The 23,266-nt window shown below is 31.3% G+C and overlaps 2 protein-coding genes, 1 long non-coding RNA gene and 1 pseudogene across 3 annotated transcripts; all 4 read right to left on the reverse strand.

Moving 5' to 3' along the window:
- Positions 1 to 156: 156 nt before the first annotated feature.
- LOC106379455 lies at positions 157 to 922 on the reverse strand. The gene is made up of 2 exons (XR_001276049.3): positions 779 to 922; positions 157 to 702 (listed from the first exon to the last, which is right to left on the reverse strand). It is a non-coding gene; the product is annotated as an uncharacterized LOC106379455 (long non-coding RNA).
- A 1,859-nt stretch (positions 923 to 2,781) lies between these two features.
- On the reverse strand, positions 2,782 to 4,368 carry LOC106345576 (annotated as a pseudogene).
- Positions 4,369 to 5,802: 1,434 nt separating this feature from the next.
- On the reverse strand, positions 5,803 to 9,299 carry LOC106381339 (tropinone reductase homolog At1g07440-like). The gene is made up of 5 exons (XM_048754899.1): positions 9,050 to 9,299; positions 8,751 to 8,958; positions 8,399 to 8,615; positions 6,231 to 6,337; positions 5,803 to 6,146 (listed from the first exon to the last, which is right to left on the reverse strand). Exons 1-5 carry the CDS (start codon positions 9,127 to 9,129, stop codon positions 5,958 to 5,960), a joined length of 801 nt encoding a protein of 266 aa, XP_048610856.1. The 5' UTR covers positions 9,130 to 9,299; the 3' UTR covers positions 5,803 to 5,957.
- A 7,361-nt stretch (positions 9,300 to 16,660) lies between these two features.
- Positions 16,661 to 19,114, reverse strand: LOC111197712 (glutamine synthetase cytosolic isozyme 1-2). The gene is made up of 10 exons (XM_048754902.1): positions 18,785 to 19,114; positions 18,573 to 18,612; positions 18,345 to 18,448; positions 18,201 to 18,249; positions 18,014 to 18,120; positions 17,717 to 17,933; positions 17,560 to 17,634; positions 17,387 to 17,478; positions 17,141 to 17,300; positions 16,661 to 17,053 (listed from the first exon to the last, which is right to left on the reverse strand). Exons 1-10 carry the CDS (start codon positions 18,856 to 18,858, stop codon positions 16,901 to 16,903), a joined length of 1,071 nt encoding a protein of 356 aa, XP_048610859.1. The 5' UTR covers positions 18,859 to 19,114; the 3' UTR covers positions 16,661 to 16,900.
- Positions 19,115 to 23,266: the final 4,152 nt, after the last annotated feature.

Raw genomic sequence — 23,266 nt, forward strand, 5'->3', positions numbered from 1 at the left:
TTTCCAGATCTACCAAACGGTCCTACTCATTCTCTACTTCATATCCATAAGCCATTATCAACTTCTTCATCTCTGGCATTTTACCAAATACGTAGTCTGTAACCACTAACACTAGCTTGAAATGGACGTAGAAATAACAAAACTTCAGCAACAGAATGAATTAACCCAAGCTCAAATAAAATGACCTTTTGCCAAAGTCCCAACACTGATTGTACTTCAGAAAACAAACCCCATCGATCGAGCTTAGTTTCTGCTAGATATCTTTGAAGCACATTTCTTAATCACAATCTTAGACACAGCAACAAAAACCAGTCGCACAATCTGATTACACTCTAGCTTCATGAGTTCAAAGCTAGTATTCAAATGTTACTCCTGTGTGTTTAAACCGGTATTGTTAAACACTGTGCTTTCTCTTGGAATCTTCTCAAAACAACAACCTCTGATGTTGAGGCTTATTAGAGCTTGTTTGCAAGCATAGGCAGTGAGCCGCTCTTAATCCCATGAAGAAAAGTACTCATCTTTTGGCTTTGCTTCTCCTGTCCAGATTCTTGTCTTAGCACCTCCTTTTGCAAGTAGAGATTCCTCAGTATCCTGCCTTGGCTGAGTTTCCTGCACCGTCATGGCTTCCACAATCTCTAACTGTCACATGATGATTTTATGCGCAAACAAGAGATACAAATCCAAGATCTGCTTCTTGGTGCTCTGATACCATGTTACAGATTCAAAACAAGATAAGAGTTGTGTTCTTATTAACACATAAACGAAAGAAAATACATACCTCACTAGAGCTTTACTGACAAGCAAAAGAATAAAGAAAAGAAGAAAGCTTTAGCTTTTGTCACAAAGATAAAGAAGGTTTTGATTCATTCATAAATGAGAAAGAGAGAGGTACTCGTGCTGTCGTGCAGCCAAAGTTTCCAAACACAATTGACTTACACGTATTTAAATTAATTTTATCTTAGCTAACCTAAAACCCCTAGATAAATAAGCTAATGGGCCTGAATAATTTTTTGTTTTTTTTTTTGACGTCGGGCCTGAATAATTTACAAAGTTTGACCTCTCTAATGTCATAACATATAAAATATTGTGTTCACTACTTTTAGAATATTTTGAATCAATTATTTAGCTAAACATCATATATACAGTGAAACCTCTATAAATTAATAATATTGAGACTACACTAAAACTATAATTTTTTTACTAATTTATAGAAATTAATTTATCGATATACTAATTGAACCAAAAACTCAATTTGAAACTATAAAATTATATTATTTTATAGAAATTTTTATTTTATATTAATTTATAGAGTATTAATTTAAAGAGATTATATTGTATATATATGAAAAACAAGAGTATTACATATGTTGAAATCACTCATTAACTTCTTTTCTTGGTCAAATCTATATTATTAAAACAGAAGTACACTTATAAATTAGCCCTTAAAACTTAAATTTATTTACGTCTCAATGCCACTGAAGTAATAACTAATTTATCTTTATCATTAAATTTTTTTTCCTAATTTAATAGACAATTACCTAAACTAAATTTATAACAAATTCATGATAAATTTAAAACTTAATTAATATATCATAAATCAAGATCCATATATTTGGGATCTCTATAATTGGTAAGTCTCTTTTTTTTGTCATCAACAAAAAAAAACTACCTAATAAATGTTAACAAATACAATAACAAATCTCCTATATAATAATTACTTTCCCAAAATTTACTTTGTATCAATATTTATTAAAAAATAAATTTTACTAATTAATAAAATATATATATATATGAAGTACTATAGTCATGTGTGTGTTTTTATAAGTAAGACGCATCAAAATTTAAATATAATTTTTAGATTGATACTGAAAATTAATTTTCATATTATAAAGATGAATAGGTCTCACATTTTGATTTAGTTATGTGTGTCATCAGATTTAGTCAAATAGATTTATATAAAGTCAAACATGCATCTATATATAATTGATTTAGAAGAAAAAAATGGGTGTTTCATTAATTAATAAATACTAGAGATTTTTCCGGGCTACGCCCGGGTTATTTTCTCATATATTCAAGGATGAATTAGTGAAATAACCAAAACAAAAAAACAAATTAAATTTGTAGAGAGAGATAGGAAGAGAAGAGAGGAGAACGAATGAGATTTTGGTTACTTGGCAAATTTTTGTTTTTGGTATGGTTATAGAGTGCGATTTCTGTATATTCAAATTATAATTTAGATTATTTATAATTTGTGTTTTTAATATAATTTTTCACTGATATTAATTACACTATATAAACTATTAGAAAAATTTATAGTTTTTGTATTGTTTTGGTAATAACAATTTTGAAATTATTGAAATTCTATTTTTTTCCAATATCAGAAAATACACAAGCTGGTAATTAATCTGATTATATCTGATTATTTCTGATATGATAATAAGTGTTTAAAAAAGGAAGTGTTTGTCATATGGGATTGTTTTTTTTATTTTATTCTGAGAGACTTCAATGGATTTTTTATTTAAAATACAAAGACAAAAATTAAGAATTCGTAAATATTAATTAGAATCAATATACTGTATTCGATTTGAAAATGAGTAAAATTTACTTAGACTTGTGAATATATATTATTTGCAAATCAATTTAATTGCATAAATGATTAACACCCTTAAACTTTTGATAAAATAAGATAAGATTCAAAACTGAGCAGCGAACCAACATATGCGTCTATTTTGAGATTTTCTATTTTGAAATTTTCTATGGATCCATTTTTAACTCTTGAGATAGTTTAAAAAACATATTATTTTCAAAGCTTGGAAGCGAACCAAAAGCAAAGTGAGTGTAGGAAATAAAAGTCATCTAAACAATATAATAAATAGCTCAAAGCCACAAAGTCTGTTGGCTAGCGAGCCTCTTCCTGGCTTCTTCTATTTTGGTAAGCTTACACCCTAAACCCTTAATAAAAGGACATTCAACACTTTGACCCTTTGCCTAGCGTGAACACATTCCTCAACCTTGTTGCAAACTCATGTCCTGTTGAGTCTTGTATGTGGTGGTAGTCTCAAAGCTTCCCTTAAGCTTTGCACGGTTTCTAATCACACCACCACTCCCTCTGTTTCTACCTCTAGTCACCATCACAACATTACCGAAATCTAACTTGATGAACGCAACAATCTTGTTCTCCTCCAGGCAGAGCTTAATAGTTTGTCTGGAAAGAGATGCCCTTTTGTTTGAATTGGATAGTTCGAACCTTGCAAAGCTTATACTGTAAAGAGGAAAAGAAACAAATCTTATTTGTACACATACATGTCAAACATTACTCTAAATTATATCAAGAGCAAGAGAGATCAAAACCTTAGCTTCTTCGTCCCTGATGGAGTGAAGACGGAAACGTCCCTGATGGAGTGAAGACGGAAACGTCCCTCGCTATCATAGAGAAGACAGAAATTCTCAGAGAAGAAATACAAATGCACCACCAAGTTTGTCAAGCATCCAATGTTTTGGAGCATTGAGCCTTTTCATATGCTTCTTTTAACCTATTGCCTGTGTAATAACCGAACATAACACATATGTTAGAGCTATACAAATGATATAGTCAGTGATACATGTTCCATTGAGATCTAAGTAAGCCATATCTAAAGACTAATATCCACTAAATGATCCCAACACCAGAGCCTTCTAAAAGTCTTCCCATGAAAAGAAAATTACTAAAGAAGTATCCTATAAAGCCAGTATGATGTAAGGTCAATCTAATATTTTCAGACTGAAGTCAAATAAAGAAACTGAAAAATAACTCACTTTTGCAAATGATATGAAAGCCGACCAGCATTCATGAGGGACTGTCAAAGAAAACACACAATCAAAGGGTTAAGTAAAGCAATGAATATGTTATTAGCGGGATCAAGATTCGAAACAGGGTAGCTTAATACTCAGGAAACGAAACAATACCCCTTTTCGTTCAATATATTATGCGATCTGACCTGTGGAAATTGCACCAACCATAGCAGCCACGTTGGATAGAGAACCAAACACAGAGTACTAATACATGGACATGATATCAAAGTCAGACAAAGAATCAACCAGACAGCTCTAGACAGAAAAATTGGTTAAGTACCTCAGGTCCTCAGCAACAGTTAAACTGAGATCCTTAGTGATTGCAGCTTGTGTTGGAGAAGAATAACTACACTGGACCCAAAAGATACAAATCAGTCACAACTTTTAACAAATTAAAAAAAAATTGAAAAAGTTTGGAACTTTTCTTCTTACAGTGAAACTGATGGAATATGAAAGAATAGGGATAGAGCTGTATCTGATAACTTGAGGTGAACCCATAATACTTGATTGTCTTGAACCGATCCGGTACACCCTCATGTGTGAAAGGTCATCGCAGATCATTCATGGCCTCCTCTGTATCACTCATCTTTTTATTCTTGACTCTACATGAGACGCGTCACCACTATAAGGAAGAAACGATGATGAATCTTGTGAAACAATGAGATATGTAGATGGCTGCACCACTATATATGGTATGGAAAATTAGGGATTTGCAAAGAAGATGGGAAGAGAAGTAATTAAATTCGAGTAGTGGAAAAGTTGAATGGAGTGACTTAATGGTGAAACTTAATATATTTTCTCAATGGTGGAGAAAGCGTTACATATAGTTATGTTTCTGCAGTGGAAAATAGAATAATATAGAAGACGAAAAGCTGTTTTCAAAAAAAAAAATATGAAGAAGAGAGTTCGAAGGAGGAGCTTGTGGTGGGCTCCATAGGAAGTTTAGTTCATTATAAGCAATTCTGATTTTGTGGGCTCGTTTTGAAAATTCATGTCCATTATTGTGTGCCTAACAAAAGCGTGAAACACTTAAAATTAAAGTGATTACACGTGGAGCCCACTCCAAATAAAAGAAGAGCGTGAAGCTCATAAGTAATTGAAGCCAGTCTGACGTGTCCAAATGAAATGTTCTGATTGGAGAAATATTTTAAATGACGTGGACACCCTAAACACTCAGGATATTTGGCTTTTAGTAGTGTTAGATGACAAAACGTGATATAAGGTTAATGTAAAACAATAAATAATTTACATAAACGTAAAATAATTTTTAAAAGCCACTTAAACTGATTTAGGTATCCGTTTAATAAATTTAGAATACAATATCATTTTAAAACTATATAGTTATATTTCCCATTATTTATTAGTAATAACTAAAAACTAAATTAATCATTTATAGAATATATAAATAAAATATAAATTATTCAGTTGATATATTATTTGTAGCATATTTTCATATAAATAAAAGTTCACTGAAAGCTGAATACAATAAATTTATATGTTAAAAAGTATGGGTGATACAATTGACTATTAAAAAATTATAAATTTAATTACTCAAAAAATAAAATAACTATTATGTTTAAAATTTTATATTAAACATTTATATAATATATGTAAACAATAAATTTATACTGTTTTATTTATAAAAACAAAAATTTTGCACTGATCAAGCTCTAGTAGTCTTTTGTTACTTGGGCTTTCGCAATAACACTCAGGAGATAGTAGAAAAATTCAAATCTTACAACAAAAATGGTGACTCAGCCACATATGCTATTCTCTTTGTTTCATATTAGTTGATGTTTTAAGATTGTATTTTTGTTTCATTCTATTTTTTTAAAAGATTTCTATGCAAAACCTAAATGTTGTTTGGTATATTTAACCAATCATATTCTATTGAATTATTTTTATTTGTTAGATTGACTTTAACTAATGAAAAATGAAATAAAATTAATAATTTCATAAAACGTGTGCAAAAACCTTAAAACATCAACTAATTTTATTTATTTTAAAAAACATCAACTTATTTGAAACAGAGGGAATAATGAAAAACATAATCATATGAAGGATACAAAGTCTGAACACTCAAACTTATTACTGAACTTCAATTTTATTTGTTTTGGTGGTTGGGATTAAGCGTGTGGCTGATACGAGAAGCCATTGACCGAGAGACCTCCATCAACGCAAATGGTCTGACCCGTTATGTAAGAAGCTGCAGGCATACAAAGAAATGCCACCACCGATGCTACCTCCTCTGGTTTTCCTATGCGCCCCAAGGGATTTGTTGATTCTACCACTTTTTTAAATTCATCATCAAACGCCTACAAATCATCATCCAATGCGCAAGAAATCAAAATATCATCAAATTAAAATGAGCATATCTTCAAAAAATAATTGTATCTCACATTATCAACCAGTGGAGTGGCAATGAATGTAGGAGCTACAGAATTAGCTCTTATGCTGTCGCTCGCCCACTCGCATGCCAAATTCCTTGCTAGCTGATTCATTGCCCCTATGTACACACATATTAATGTGTTATAAAACCTGGTTTGTTTACCGTGTTGACATTCATATTTTGTGTAGCAGAACACATTCTTTGCTTTTTTGAGCGGTGAATTTTATAGGTCTAAGTTTGTTTATGATGTGAACATGAACGAACAAGTTAAATTTCAAACAATATAGGTCTAAGTCTGATCTCTATTCCTACTGGAACAAATATCATAGAACATGATTGGCATAGAAATATATTGAAAATATTCAAATCCAACAAAAAGGTAATGACACAATCCATAAAGGTCAAATTGGACTCTCTAAAAAAGAGAAAGAGCAACAATACAAATAACTAAATAATCTCTATTAATTCTTCAATTTTTGTATATAGAGTAACTTTCAATATATCATTCTTTATTTAAAAATGAATATTTAAATTGTATTTAATTATTAATGCCTATAATTAATAAAATTTTCAAAAAATAAAATTAATTTAATTTAATTTTTATTTATTTATTTTAAAATAGATGATAACAGCTTGTAAATAATTCTTTCTTTTATTTATAAGTTTGAAGTCATTTTATAATTTATATGTATGAAAAATAAATGAAATATTGCTCATCTTAATTAAATATTTGATTTCAAGTATAATATTTGGGATCGGATCAAGTATTTATTTTGAGGTATGTATTTTCCTGAGATATAAAGATAATTATAGATAATTTCTACTTTAAATGTAGTTTAAAATATAATATAAGTGGATTGAATTTCAAACTGAATAATAATAATATTTAGTTAGATGGATTTCTCAAATAGTGGAGAAATCTACCTAATAATGTCTCAAATAAAAAAAAGTTTGGATGAATTTTACCATTTGCTATAGATCTATTTAATTCATTTTATTTGAGATATCTATGTTAGATACTTGCGCGCGTTAGATATTCGTCAAAACCAATCATACACTTGGTTGCCGAGAGCTTAGAGCAGCATTAACGCAAGGGGAGGGAGAGTGGGTTTTAATTTTTTTATTATTATTATTTTTTTTTATCTGATTTAAAAAAAAAATTGACCAATCGCAGGCCGCCACGTATTAGTGGAATCTGCGAAAGTGATAAAACTCTCACAAACTCACCTCTTACGAAAGAAGTAGAAGATGCAGGTTTTAATTAATAGTGGGATCCACATAATTTTAAATTACTTTTTTTTTTGGAAGAGTCAGTCTTAAGAGGCACCGATATTAATGCTCTTACTACCCATGATTCTCAGCTATGCCCTATAAGGCCGTCCAAGGGCCATCTAACGATAGATGATCTATCGTTATACCGTATAACTTATACGGAAGCATGACATACCGAATTTCATAGTTCGGTTAATTTAGACGGCATTACCTATTTTGGAATCTCTTACTTATATTAAAAAGACAATTATTTTACTGGGCATGTTGACAAAGATCAATACTCAAATTACCTGTAAAGTGTGAATGAAGTCATATGTTTATACCGAAGGTTTGTACCAGTGCGGGAGATAAACGTGTGGCCGTTGTATTTTATTGTCCAAACTATTTTAACTTATTATGTATTTTTTTGTTCAATATCCGGTTTGAACAAAAAAATCATCTCAATATATACATTTGAAATAATAATATATTTTTTATTTTTTATTTGTAAATAAATAATATTTATTTTAGCTTAAAATAATTAAAATTATATAAAGTTACGATATATATATTTTGGCTTTAACTACAATGTTTGTATATACAGCTGTAGTTCACCATCCGGCTAACACATATCATATTTTAGAACATTGACGATCTAGTGTAAGCTGTAGTAACAAGACTCACACACAGATGGGTTTTGGACTATTTCTGATAATTGGTTTTGGTTTCTTATTGAGTGAGTCAGTATCACTGTATCACGGTGAAAATTATTTTATTGAGCTGAGTGGTTTTGGTTTTGGTTTCACTTTTTGATTATTTTATAAGGTGAAAATTTAAAAATTATTATATTTGCACCCAGTGATCCAGTTATAAACTTTATGCACCTAGTAAAAGCTACATCTAGGTTCGCGACTGGTCAGTATGTACCTTTTGTGGCACTGTAGATGGAGCTGATGCTAAGTGAGACGACCCCAGAAATGGAGGATATGAACACGATGTTACCACATCCTGAAGCTTTGAGCAGAGGATGTGCAAGCTGGCTAAAATGATACGCAGATTCCAAGTTGGTCGAAATGTGGAACGAGAAATCCTCAGCCGTATGCTCTATTGTTGGCTTTGACCGGATTGCGCCAGCATTGTTGATCTAATAACAAGAATACAACCGGAGACATGAATCAGTCAATTTTTTAAAAAAGTTAATCAGCCAAAAGTTTTACACTTGATCTGTCTTTCTTAAGATAACATAAAAACAATCAAATGATATAGGGAGATTAATTACAAGGATACTGAGCTTGGCATCAAACAAAGAGTACACAGTTTGCATTAGCTTCTCTCTTTCGGTCCAGGACGATACGTCACAGACTGAACCAGTGACTTGAAACCCTTTATTCTTCCACTTGCTTAAACACTCGTTGAGATGTGCTTCGTCTCGAGCACATGTATGTATTATCACCCCAAATCCTGCAAGTTCCTCTACTATAGCATGCCTAAAAATTTCAAGAATCAACAGCATATATTCAAAAGAGTCTGTCACCGTTGCTTTTAAGATGAATATCGAAAGAAGAAGGTTTTACGAACCCAATGCCTTTGGTTCCACCGGTGACAAGTGCGGTCTTGCCTTGAAGGCTCCATCTACGTCTTTGCTCTTCTCCAGCCATTCCCCTCAGATTAAAGTGGATGATGTTATAATGAGAATACTTGTGTGGGTTGATTATATATAAGTAAAAGTTTAGGCCACGTCCACACAAATTTGAAGTGGATGATGTTATGGGATTTCGTGGTGGTTGATTACATATAATTTTTTTGTTTTTGATTACATTAAATGATAAAATTATGTAAAGCCTAAATATCAACGTTTTGAACGTGGCACATTGAGCCAGACGTTAATTTTGACCCGCCTGTTCATGTTGGTGACTCTAAGAAGGCCAGACTAATCAATAAAACTAGGCGGACAGTGTGATTTAATATAATTCATATATTATTTGTATATACTAGGTGGTATCCACGTCATGCGCGGAGTAAATAAACTAAAAAAAATTATGACTTTAATCTATAGATAGTAAAAATGTAAAAGTCATAATCATAAATTTTACATGTTATATAATGAAAGATTGAACAAAATTATGTATGTTTATATAAAGTAAGCTTCTATTTAAAAAAAAAACATTTGTTTTTGGTTAGGTGTAATTGAAGTATAGTCTGTGAAAGCAAACCTATAAGAGTAAGCAAAAACTTATATAAAATAATTATAAATTTAAGATAAAATAAAATATAGGTAATATAATTATTGCTTTCATGATACAAATTATGAATATAAGATAAAATGAAACACAGACTATAGAAAAATATAATATGAAATAAACAAACTATAAGGAAACAAATTATAGGCCACAAGAATTAAGTCAATCAAATATATTCCATCGCGAGATTAATGGTAAAAAAATATCTACAATTTCGTGTATAATTTTTAATTGGTCATGAAGGTTGTGTATAAATTAGTAGTGACTTTTCTATATTTACCGAAATCAGATTGTGTTATGTTGATTTTGTATATCAGTTTTTTTTTATATTTGTCTATTACATAAATTACGGTCAAACTTAAAATTAACAAAAGAAATCTATACTATTATTTGCGAAGTAAATTTTTGGAATCGAGCTCTCACGTTAAAAGTTAAAGTGGTTAATATCGTTTATACCCTTAATGAATAAAATGTATAAATAAATTAAAAAAAAATAAAAACGAAATTTTAATTTATTTGATTAGATAAATGATTAAAATTAATAATACTAAGAATTATCCAAAATCTGAAAATATAATTTAAAAAAGAGATAATTTATTTATATATTGTATTGTTATCTTAAAAAATCTTTAGTAGAAATTTAAAAACATGAATTACATAGCTAAATATTAATCAAATAAAATGTATAACTAAATTAAATAATAAAAATGAAATTTTAATTTATTTGATTAGATAATTGATTAAAATTAATAACAGTAAGAATTATCCAAAATCTGAAAATATAATTTAAAAAGGAGATATTTTTTGTATATATTGTATTGTTATCTGAAAAAGTTTTTTAGTAAAAAGTTAAAAACATGAATTATATAACTAAATATTAATCAAATAAAATGTATAACTAAATTAAAAAATAAAAATGAAATTTTAATTTATTTGATTAGATAATTGATTAAAATTAATAATAGTAAGAATTATCTAAAATCTGAAATATAATTTAAAAAAGAGATAATTTATGTATATATTGTATTGTTATCTGAAAAATTTTTTTAGTAAAAAATTAAAAACATGAATTATATAACTAAATATTAATCAAATAAAATATATAACTAAATTAAAAAAAATAAATTTATTTGATTAGATAATTGATTAAAATAAATAAAGAATGCTCTCACGTTAAAAGTCAATAAATTTTATGTAATACTTTTCATGTAAATACTATTGTTATCTGAAAAAGTATTTTAGTAAAAAGTGTAAAACATAAATTATGTAACTAAATATTTGGATAATATATACATAAATTATCCAAAATCTAAAAATATAATTAAAAAAAAAGATAATATATATATATATATATTGTATTGTTATCTGAAAAAGTATTTCAGTAAAAAGTAAAAAACATAAATTACATAATTAAATATTAATCAAATAATTTTTTAAAATTATATAGTTAAAAATATAATATTAAGTTATTTTAATATTTATTTTAGAATAATGAATATAGTGTACAAAAAACTTTTCAAAAATTATAAAAATGTTTAAGCCCGCGTCGCGGGCAAAACACCTAGTAAAGTAAATATAGGAAACCAATATTATTGGATTTGATGTTAAAAGAAGCCATCAAATCTCCCATTTATTTAAATTCTAGGGTTGATTTCCCATTTATTTAAATTCTAGGGTTCATTATTTTAAATAGTGTCCGTTTCTTCAGTTATAATGAATGAGCACAACTAACACATTACTTTTCAACCATGATTACTAAGAACGTTAACATGTCAGAACTCAGAACCGAATCCAAATGCATTAGTAAGAAAATTATATGTGGAAACATGTTAAACTGAATGCATATTGTAACCCGATTTAGCAATAAATATCACTCGGTACGAGTTGGAAATGGATACAACAGTAGGGAAAAATCACAGATGAAAATCAACCACTTCTAAGTGTCTTTCTCATTGATTCCTCAGAACTTTCTCTTGTCTATCTGTAAGAATTTATGAGCATTGACTCATAGCAAGAGAGAATACAAACAACTTGTGACTGAATCTCCTTCACCCACAAGAGAGAGCTCTTTCTTAACAAGAGAAGATTCAAACCAACTTGTAGATGAATCTACACAATTTCCCTACTATACAACCCAAAATACTACAGAGTAAATCAGTTATACGACGGAGATAAACACTCTAGCTTGAGACTAGTCCTTAAGAAGTAACACAACACATAGAGTTTGTGTACCACAGATTAAGAGGACTAATAATCAGTAATCTAAAGTTAAGAAGAAAAAATTAAGAGTTAAGTGAGTATCTAGACAAGTATTAGGCTGCCACAAGGCAGCCTCTAAACCGTGATCCTCAAACACTTTACATTGTGAACATTGATTAAACACAAGTAAAGAGAGAAGAGAGAGCACGAAATAGATGAGAGAACTTGTCTATTTTATGTATATTCAGTATATTTCTATGTTTTACAAGAGAGAAGTCACAATCTTTATATAGGTAATACAAGATTCATCAATAAATGCAACAACACTTGCATGCTTTTGCATGAATAATTTAAATGATGAACATGCAAGAGATTTTCATTTCCTAGGAGAATAAATGTTAACATGCAGAGATCATGTTAACTTATCTTCAAGTCTTCATCTCAATATTATCCCTCAAGCTTGACAATAGGAACTAGTCAAGCTAGGAAACCATGAAGACCTTCATCATCAATTTCTTGGTTGTGACATGGCTTGATCAAAGAGCTTCTTCAGCATTAAGTGCACATCATCTTCTTTAATTTGGACAGACATGAGAAGTCTTCGGCCTTGTCATGATGACTGCGGCCTTGACTCTCTCTCTATTCTTCTTTTTCATGGAGATGATCAGCCTTGTCCAGAGACATCGGCTTCTACCTCTCCTTTCCTTTATCCTCTCTATTTCCCTCCCCCAAGCTTGACCGTCGGGAACTGAAAGGACCAAAGGTCAAGCTTGCCACACGCGAAAGACTGCCTCATTAAAAAAAATCTCATCATGTAAAACCACATGAGACAAAACCATGATGAGGAAAAATAGTATAGCTTCCACGGTGCATGAAGTAGCAATACCTTGGTATATAAACATGAGAACCGGCTCGTTCTCCAAGAGTTTCAATTTCTTAGTTCTTCTTGACTTGATTTCTCTAATAATGGAATTCTTTGCTTTGGCTTGTGTTTCTCTTGAGAATGTTCATGCATGACTCCTCCCCTTTAAACCTTCTTCAAGAGATTTAAAGAAAAATTTTGTAAAGTAAATGTCGTGGGGTTTAAGAAAAAACAACATGGGACATTGCGATAGCAAAAAGAGAAATATAAGAATATCATTTAAACTAAGGTAAAAAATTGGATAGAGTTTTAGAGTTCAGCGTTTTTGTTTCGAAGAAGAAGGCTTTGAACGAGATACGGATTGAGCCATTTTGAGATTGCTTTCTTGTCATGGTATGAAGCCACGTTTTGAACTCCTGAAATCTTGTGCAGCACGGATCTTGTCATCTTGTGCACATCCAGACTTGAATTCCAACAACTTAGCACCAAAAAAAACATGCATTGGGCTGATCCAAAGCTTCCCACCAGCTTGCCTCTCCACTCGAACTTCCACAATAGCCACCTTGGGGTCTGCTTCTTCCGGTCAACCACTATGGTCTGCCATGTCCAAGTCAGTCGGGTTAAACTAGGTTGGGCTTGTCTTGTGGTCTCTGAAACTTGGTGGTAACACTTGAACTTCCAAGCAATGAGCTGCGCCTTTTATTTCTTTCTTTGAAGCCTTTAAGGTTTGAATCAGATCATCAACAGACCCCCCTGCTCGTGTGAATGCATCAAACACATAACCAGAGAATAAGAAACCATAGAAATGTAACTAGAATAAGAGAACCGGAGATTAAGCGGAAGAAAATCAAGAATGAATGAATTTACTCAAGAGTTCCAATGGACAGATATATGCTCTGTTTTCTTGAATTAAGAAAAAGCATTTAGCAGCCAACTGCACCCACAAACTAAAAGAGATTTGGTGTAGGCTGAGACACAATCGAAACCAATGGAACAACACAGATCATCCACTGTCCAAAGTGATGCTTCATCAACAAAACTGCTTGGTCTAATTCTCTTCCCTCCCCCACGCTTGATCCCAAGGTACAAAAAATACAGACCAAGCAAACACAACAAAAGAGAGAAAAAAATTGATTCAAAAACAGATAGAACGAGTTTTCCCAAAGAATAGCAACAAAGCTCTCATACCATGTAAGAATTTATGAGGATTGACTCATAGCAAGAAAGAATACAAAAAACTTGTGACTGAATCTCCTTCACCCACAAGAGAGAACTCGTTCTTAACAAGAGAAGATACAACCAACTTATAGTTGAATCTACACAATTACCCTACCATACAACCTAAAATACTACAGAGTAAATCGGTTATACGAAGGAGATAAACACTCTAGTTTGAGACTAGTCCTTAATTAAGAAGTAACACAAGACATAGACTTTGTGTACCAAAGATTAAGGGGACTAAGAATCAGTAATCTAGAGTTAAGAAGAAAAAATAAAGAATTTAGTGAATATCTAGACAAGTATTAGGCTGCCACAAGGCAGCCTCTAAAGCATGATCCTCAAGCACTTTACATTGTGAACATTGATTAAACACAAAGAGAGAAGAGAGAGCACTAAATAGATGAGAGAACTTGTCTATTTTATTTATATTCAGTGTATTTCTATATATTACAAGAGAGAAGTCACAACCTTTATATAGACAATACACGATTCATCAATAAATGCGACAACACTTGCATACTCTTGCATGAATAATTTAAATGATGAACATGCAAGAGATCTTAATTTCATAGGAGAATAATTGTTAAACATGCAGAGATCATGTTAACTTCTCTTCAAGTCTTCATCTCAATACTTTTTTTTTGGACAAACCTCAATCTTATAGAATCTTACTCTCAAAGAATGGATAAAATGTTCACAGAACATGATAACATAGCCATCATGGCCAAAGAAACAACTATTACAAGGAAGCAAATACAACAAATAAAGATAGGGGCAAACACCACGCTTAAACAACCGATGACGTAAAGAAGTCCTCTAAACTCAACGACCATCGAGCTGAAAAGTGAGACGAAGCCTTGGGAATTAAAGACCACAGACAGTGATATGCATCCCGAGATTGAAACAGCAGCAAGTGCGCAATTAACAATCCTTAACATGGCTAAAGAGCCTTTGATTAGAACTTCAGTATTTGAAGTATCTCTAATCTCTAACATTGAACTCCCTGCACCAAAACCACATAAAGTAGTTGATGAAACTGTGGGGGAAACAAGCTCCATAAAAAAAGAACTTGGATAATAGACGTCTGATAAAACCCGATCTACGGGATGAATGGAAATGTAAGACATTAATCCATCAAGCTGCCATAGCTGAACACAAAAGGACTTGAATACCACAAAGGTATAACTGCATAAAACAGTAAAAGGACTGCATACTGCAGTACAATGCCGCACCAATGCGAGATACATACACGAACCATAAGAAAATCCAAGATACCAAACCAAAGATATCAACACATCGCTGAAGCATAAGTTTAAAGAGTAGCAACAAAGCTCTCATACCATGTAAGAATTTATGAGGATTGACTCATAGGAAGAAAGAATACAATCAACTTGTGACTGAATCTCCTTCACCCACAAGAGAGAACTCGTTCTTAACAAGAGAAGATACAACCAACTTGTAGTTGAATCTACACAATTACCCTACCATACAACCTAAAATACTACAGAGTAAATCGGAGATAAACACTCTAGTTTGAGACTAGTCCTTAAGAAGTAACACAACACATAGAGTTTGTGTACCAAAGATTAAGGGGACTAAGAATCAGTAATCTTGAGTTAAGAAGAAAAAATAAAGAATTTAGTGAATATCTAGACAAGTATTAGGCTGCCACAAGGCAGGTTCTAAAGCATGATCCTCAAGCACTTTACATTGTGAACATTGATTAAACACAAAGAGAGAAGAGAGAGCACTAAATAGATGAGAGAACTTGTCTATTTTATTTATATTGAGTGTATTTCTATATATTACAAGAGAGAAGTCACGGCCTTTATATAGACAATTCACGATTTATCAATAAATGCGACAACACTTGCATGCTCTTGCTTGAATAATTTAAATGATGAACATGCAAGAGATCTTCATTTCTTAGGAGAATAAATGTTAAACATGCAGAGATCATGTTAACTTCTCTTCAAGTCTTCATCTCAATACTATCTCTTGAATTTTCTATAGAATTCTAATAACAGTCCTTAACTGTTGTTTTTGTTTTGATTATCTCTTCTTTGTATTGTCTCATATATATAACAACCAAGAAATAATATGAAAAATTTACATATATTTTCAACGAAGAAACACATTTGTTCAAACCAAAAATCAGGAGTTATGAAAATAACTTTTCATAAAAATACCGGTTTTGTATGGTTCCTAATCATGGAGGCAAACTGACATAAACAAATAAAAGTTTCAAGTGGACAACGTTCGATGGATCACAGAACAAGATTGATCTTGAGAAATTCTTGTTGCTTAAAGACTGCACAATCTTGGGACTCTCATCGCATGACCAAAGGATAAGGTGATCGAGTTGTCATTTTCTTGGAGGTGCAACCAGCAACATCATGCCAATTCAAGTTTGATTGAGGACTTGATACTCGCATTACAAACATTTCAAATGCCCAATTTCTAATAAGTTACGTTCCATCTATTGTTCAAGAAAGGTATGTTTCTCTGGATTGAATATGATCTATGATTGTATTTTATACGGTGCCTACAATACATTTATGTGTGTACCAATATATTTATAGATGGACCCGTCACCCGTCTAGCTTACAGGTTCTCGGCCTACCAAAGAGTTTTGTTATTTGTGAACTTGTTGAGCAGTCTCAGATAGAAACATGAAAAGGCCTTTTCAGATCGTCTTATTAATTCAAATACAAAGGGTTCAAATAAAAGGTCAAAGAAACAGAGCAAATCAGGGTTTTTGCTCCAATCACAAACCCCAAAACACAAAGAGATTAAAAGAAAGGCCTCAAACCACAAACTCCGGCAGTATCAACCCGGTAATTGCTTAATAAACTGTAGAAACACAAACTTGAAACCAGATTCAAGTTATATTATTGTCATATTTCTTCAAGGATTCCAAAGAAGTGTAGTCTCTGCAATCATGGAAGTTACAGTGTAAGGGTCCATGTTGGAAGCTGGCCTCCTATCCTCAAAGTATCCTTTCCCTTCCTTCTCCGTGTCACGTCCTACACGGATTGATGCTCCACGGTTTGCAACACCCTTTTAACAAAGATTCAAAAAAAAATAATAACACAAAGTTCAGTACACAAAAATGTTATCAACTCTTTAAAAAATTTAAATGTTTACCCATTTGAAAGTGTTGATATCAGCAGTTTCATGGTGTCCGGTGAGACGACGCTCGTTGCCTTCACCGTAAGCAGAAATGTGCTCCTTGTGTCTCAGTCCGAGCTTATCAATAGCCTTCTTGATTATCTCGTATCCTCCTTCCTCCCTCATCGATTTAGTACTGAAAAAATTATTTACCATATTTCAGATTTTTTTTTTCCAAAAGAACAAATTATATAACAAGCTTAAGTTACATGATCCTTTTACCTGTAATTGGTGTGAGCACCAGCTCCGTTCCAGTCACCCGGAATTGGTTTCGGGTCAAAAGATACAACCACACCAGCAATCTCTGTGATCCTCTGTTTTTTAAAACCACCAAAAAATTGTACTCAATTTTATATTCCATTAAGAGAGCAACAACAATTGAGAGTGGGTGATACCTCCAAAATAAAACGAGCAATCCACACTTCATCAGCAGCTGAGATACCAACCGATGGTCCGACCTGGAACTCCCACTGTCTCAACAAAAAAAAAATTATTTGGTCATTACTACATTATGCAAAAAAGATTTAATTCTGTTGGATCTTGAAGTTATACCTGACCAGGCATGACTTCTCCATTGATTCCACTGATGTTAATTCCAGCATACAAACAAGCCTTGTAGTGAGCATCAACAATGTCTCTTCCAAAAGATTTGTCAGCTCCAACACTGCAGTAGTATGGTCCCTGAGGGCCGGGGAATCCACCAATGGGCCATCCGACAGGCCAATTCACATCTTTCTGCAACAGAGTGTATTCTTGTTCGATTCCATACCTAGTATGCAGAGCTAAATCAGACCGCAAGAAACCAAAAAAATATATAACGAAAACGGGAACAGGGGAATTTGGGTTAACCATGGCACTTCAGCAACAACATCAGGGTTGCTAAAGATCTGAGCTGCAGCATGTCTCTTGTTCGTAGGGATTGGTTCACCCGCAGGGGTGTAAGTATCACACATGACCTAACCAAACCGATAAAAAAACGTTATTATTAACTGCCAAAACAGAACATGCGCAAGAAAACCGAAGTTTAACAACTCACAAGAATGTTGTTGCCTCTACGGAACGGATCTTTGAAAATCGCTTGAGGGCTAAGGAACACAAATAAAAAGGAAGGTTATTAAGCAAAAAATAAAATTAAAAGATGAGTTTGAAATAGTGATAAAAATTTGAGAAGAGGCCTTACTATAAGATCACTTCACTGTCTTCACCAGGAGCTTGACCAGTGCTTGAACCATCATAATTCCATTTTGGGAGCTTTGATGGATCGGTCACAGGTCCAGGGAGAGTCTGCAGGTAAACAAAACAGAGAATCAGTAACGCAGTATAATCAAACTCCTAATCTTTCTCCGTGTGGGTCAATTTTCCGACAATTTGTTTTATTTTTCGTCGAGTTAAAGTGAAAAACATATACCCTGGCTTTGCTTCTCATATCCATTCCTGAACCACCAACCCTGTTTTTTTTCAAAAAAAAAAAACCAAAATAAGAAAAGACAAAACACATAACTCTTTTTTTGTGGTAGAAGATGTAAATATGTAATTACAAAATAATATCTTCTATCTATCTGGATAAGGAAAGAACAAGAATGTGTAAGAAAGAGGCAAGAACGAAGGAGGAAGACGAACCATATGTATTCAGCGATGATTTTCTCAGTGTTGTCTGAGAGGTCAAGGTTAACGAGATCGGTCAGAAGACTCATGGTTACAGAGAAAATGACAAGAAGGTTGTAATGAAATATACTCAAATCTTGGATAATGTGGTTTTTGGTTTATGAGATGATGTTTTGGAGTTCGTGGTTGTGGGAGTACTTATAGAGAGCAACGAGGGTACATACTACAGAGATAGGGAGAGAGAGCAGAGCCTCTGTTTTCCAAATATTATTTTTAAATTAAAACCATAAAATATAATAACGCGATTTCTTTTTATCTAACCAATGTATTAAATTGAAGTTATATAGTTTAATGGTGGTTATTGTTTTCGTGTCGTCCTTAAATTTGATTGTTGACTTTTTAGAAGAATCAAAATAATTCATTACTGACTTATTCTCTGATTACTGTATATTGTACATTTGATATTCAAGTAGGTGGATAATTTATGAGAAGTTATGTATGCGTTGATTTTCTTGTAAGAGTAGCTGAGTAGGTATTCTAGGGTAATAATAACTTTAGCATGATAAAGTAACCGTTCATACTTTTGTCTTACAAGGAAGTTGGCCAAATAGGCGAGAAAAAATAAAAAACCGTTTTTTCACCGATTTTGGACCAAAAATGTTTTGTAAGTATCGTTTGTGGAAAAAAACAGACTTAAAAAGTCCGAATGATAAATATATAATATCAAATGGATGAAAATCAAAATATAATAGACGTATAATTTACTAATTAGCTTATTACAGACGTAAGAATATAAGAGCAGAAGACGCTGAAAATAAAAATATCAAATGGATGAAACACGATAAATATGATTAGCATATAATAGACGTAATATCATCGTTCAAAAAATTAAAAGGTAGATCATATATTTACAAAGAAAAATACGCAAAATAAATTGGACAAAAAACTAATGTACTCCAAAACACCAAAAATGAAAGTAACCAAAAAATACTGTTTTATTTCTATTTATAAGACTCTTCAAACTCATAATTTGCTGAATGGAAAATGCATTGGCGAAATGAACCATATATTCTTAGTAAAGCTGTGGTAAACAGTTTGAAAGTTTGTGATCCAACCTGAAACACCAACAATAAAAGCTTTGAAAACACCAACAATAAAGCTTTGACGTTATCATTTTCATCATCTCTTACATTATACTTTAATTTTTTGTTAAATATTATATTATTTAAAATGACTCATCAGAAATCTAGTTATGCGAAAGGAACCATATATTCTTAGTAAAGCTATGGTAAACAGTTTGAAATTTTGTGATCCAATGGTCCAACCTGAAACATGAAATTAACCAAAGCTTTCAACCAAATTATTTTTTCAGTTGAACAATTGTTAAAATGAAAATTGACAGAAATGAAAGAAAACCGTCGTTTGATGATTCGATTACAACTAGCTAATTACAACAACACCGCCATTTTAATCCATTCGTGCAAGATTATTAACAACGAAAGAGTAGTATAAAAGTAAAACATGTGCATATTGTCCCAATCAAAAGGAGAAGAACCGGTTTAAACCGGCAGCCGGTTAATTGCAAGTAGGAAGGCTATTGTACGGCTAGAGGACGCGTCCGGTCCACTCTCAGTCCACAAACCAAAGTAACTGCTTCCTCAAAGTTGTTGCTAACTCGTGCCAGTCTTAAGGTGCGAGCCGCACTCTGTTATTATAAAATAATCAATCAAATATCAGAAAAGAAACAAAAAGATTCGATCTTTGATAAGCACACTCCGTTCTTGTTGAATATATATATTATTATTTATGTTAAAAATATTATATAATATATACATATATTGTTTAGTTTGTTATTATTATTATTTTTTGTTATTTTTACATGTAGATTATATGATATTAAGAATTATCGAGGAAACCAATAATCCGTCTTGTGGCACAGAGTTCAAATGCAGGGGTTCTGGGCAAAGTTATATAAAATATTAGTTTATGGTCTCAATTTTTTTTAAAATAAATTACATAGATATAGATTTTCAATTTTTTTTAAAAAATAATTATTATATTTTTTAGTAAATCACCTACAAACCAATCCTGTTCAAATGGTAAAAAAAAATGTTTTTGGAGGTTTATGTTAGAGATCAACCTTGACCATTTATTAATAATTTAAATTGTAGAGCTTTTCCAATAAAGATTTACGTTCATATACGAAATCTAACATAAACACAATATAGTATTGATATTTAATTGAAAAAATCTTAAAATTATTATATTTTTCATTTTTAATTTTGGATGAATTTCAGTGTTAAATTTTTTTTAGCTATTGTAAACAGCTTCGAATGATAGAATATTTTAGTCTTTTACATGCCTTCAAAATTAGTAAAAAAAAACTCTGATACTACATTATATATATGTAATCAGCCTCAAGTAATATCATTAATACTAATTTTAAAACAATTTTGTATTAGAAAACCATATATATATATATATTAAAAAGAAATCAAATTGCAAAAAAGATATCCATCTCTTTTTCTTAAATATAATCTGAGAAGTAAATTTTCTAAATTTAATTGTGTATCATCATCAATTTGAATAGCGCAGAATATCTCCTACTATAATCCCGTAAATAATAAGAAAAATATATGTTCAACTCTAAACAGTAACCAATGAGAAAACCAAGTAATAGCTAAATTTCTCCGACTTTAATGTTTTACTAAAATGACTTCGCAACAAGGCTGGCCCGGAGTACAACCATCAAAACCACCGACTAGGACATCCATGAAACCTTAACTTTTGTTTATAACCTTTTCCATATAAATTTATTATTATTATTTATATTTAAAATAATTTATATTTTTATAGTAATATTTTTATATTTTCGCATTTTCATCAAAAAATACTGATTAAATATATTCTTAAATATTTATTATTTTCAAGTACTTAATCTCTAGTTACCAAATAAATTTTTAAAAAATATATCTTAAAAATAAAGTTTAAAATGAGAAAGGCTAGGCAGATATGTTACTATAATGTTTTATGTTCTTAAGAATTTTTTCTAAAAAGAACCAGATTAATAGTTGTACCACCACAACAACCACAATGGCCATTTTAAGCACTCCATTTCAAGGCCCGTGATAGCCATAATTCTTTGACCCATAACCACAAGAAAAGTTAGTGGAAACAAAATAATAATAAAACTTACGTAGCATGTTTATTGTCTGCCTGTTTCTTAGGATAAAAATGCAAAACTAAAGTAAAATAAAAAAAAATTCTTTACATTATATCAATAAATTTTTGTTTTGTTGTTTTATATTCTAAACTTTTCCATGGAAAGTTTAACAAGAATTCTTTTAGTGTATTCAATATGCATGTGACTTAAGTTTCAAAAAAAGAATGCATGTGACTTAATTCTATTAATTACTTCTTTTTCTGAGAAGAATTGGAAAGTAAAGTATATGCTTTGATTTTTGACCGTACGTCTAATTTTTCACACCTTACCAACCAAATAGAATATTCTTCTTTCACATCTTTTGTGTTTAAAAGTTGAATAGAATACCTTTGCGGTCTTTTTGCAATGTATGTTAATTTTCACCAACAGCTAGAGTCGATTTTACGTTCTCACAAAAAAAAAGTTGATAGGTTGTTTAATATCGAACCAACGTGAATCAAAAGTCAACGATATGATTAGTTCTCACTAACAAAATTTGGTCTATTAAAATTCCAACTTGATAAAGGGATGAATCTTAGAGTCGCTGATTAATACGGTTCGTAGATTAAAAAAAATCTTTAAGCTACTTCGGGTTATTGGCTTCCTTATGTTATTTCCTTTACGTTTAACTACCACATTACAAACAAATGAAAAAGATTGATTGAAACCGTGTATCACTTTACTCCATTTCCCATGTATCTCTAATGGCATCTCCAACTCCACTATATTTCTCACTATAAAATAAAATTTAAATAAAAAATTCAATTGTGTTCCAAAAAAAAAAAAAGATTCAATTATATTCTATTCTTCACTTTATCATAAAATAAAAAACAGGTTTACTCTATAAATAGAATAAATTTTTATTTTGTATTCATTATTTTATTTTTCATTCTAAAATAGAGTACCATTAAAGTATAACTCAATTCTATTATAAAATACTACTATATTTTAGAATAAAAAAATAAACCATTGAAAATAGTCTAATGTAAAACTTCTTTTTTCCTTCAAAATTGAGTAGAAAGGAATATAGAGTAAAAATACTTCAATCCTACTTCATTTCTCATTCCATAATGGAATAACAAACTGTAGTCTGTAACGTCCCGACCGCCCACAGCTAATGGGCCACTAGTGCTGGCTTTGCGGGTCAACCCGCCCCGCCCCGCCCCGCTGCGGATTGAATCAATTTTTTCATTCAAAAAATCAACCCGCGTAACCCGCAAACAAAAATTTTTTTACCCGCACCCGCCCCGCAAAAATCTGCGGGTAACCCGTCAAACCCGCAGGTAATATTAATT

This window comes from Brassica napus, chromosome A2 (genome assembly GCF_020379485.1).
Source record: "Brassica napus cultivar Da-Ae chromosome A2, Da-Ae, whole genome shotgun sequence".
Lineage (NCBI taxonomy): Eukaryota > Viridiplantae > Streptophyta > Magnoliopsida > Brassicales > Brassicaceae > Brassica > Brassica napus.

What these genes read in the sequence shown, in the direction of transcription:
- LOC111197712 (XM_048754902.1), bottom strand. Translation starts at nt 18,858, where the DNA reads ATGAGTCTTCTGACCGATCTCGTTAACCTTGACCTCTCAGACAACACT. An exon ending in GAGAAGTCATGCCTGGTCAG is followed by an intron (nt 17,635 to 17,716) that starts GTATAACTTCAA and finishes TTGTTGAGACAG; the next exon opens with TGGGAGTTCCAGGTCGGACC. An exon ending in GGTGCTCACACCAATTACAG is followed by an intron (nt 17,301 to 17,386) that starts GTAAAAGGATCA and finishes TAATTTTTTCAG; the next exon opens with TACTAAATCGATGAGGGAGG.
- LOC106381339 (XM_048754899.1), bottom strand. Translation starts at nt 9,129, where the DNA reads ATGGCTGGAGAAGAGCAAAGACGTAGATGGAGCCTTCAAGGCAAGACC. An exon ending in GGTGGAACCAAAGGCATTGG is followed by an intron (nt 8,959 to 9,049) that starts GTTCGTAAAACC and finishes TGAAATTTTTAG; the next exon opens with GCATGCTATAGTAGAGGAAC. An exon ending in CCACTCCACTGGTTGATAAT is followed by an intron (nt 6,147 to 6,230) that starts GTGAGATACAAT and finishes GATGATTTGTAG; the next exon opens with GCGTTTGATGATGAATTTAA.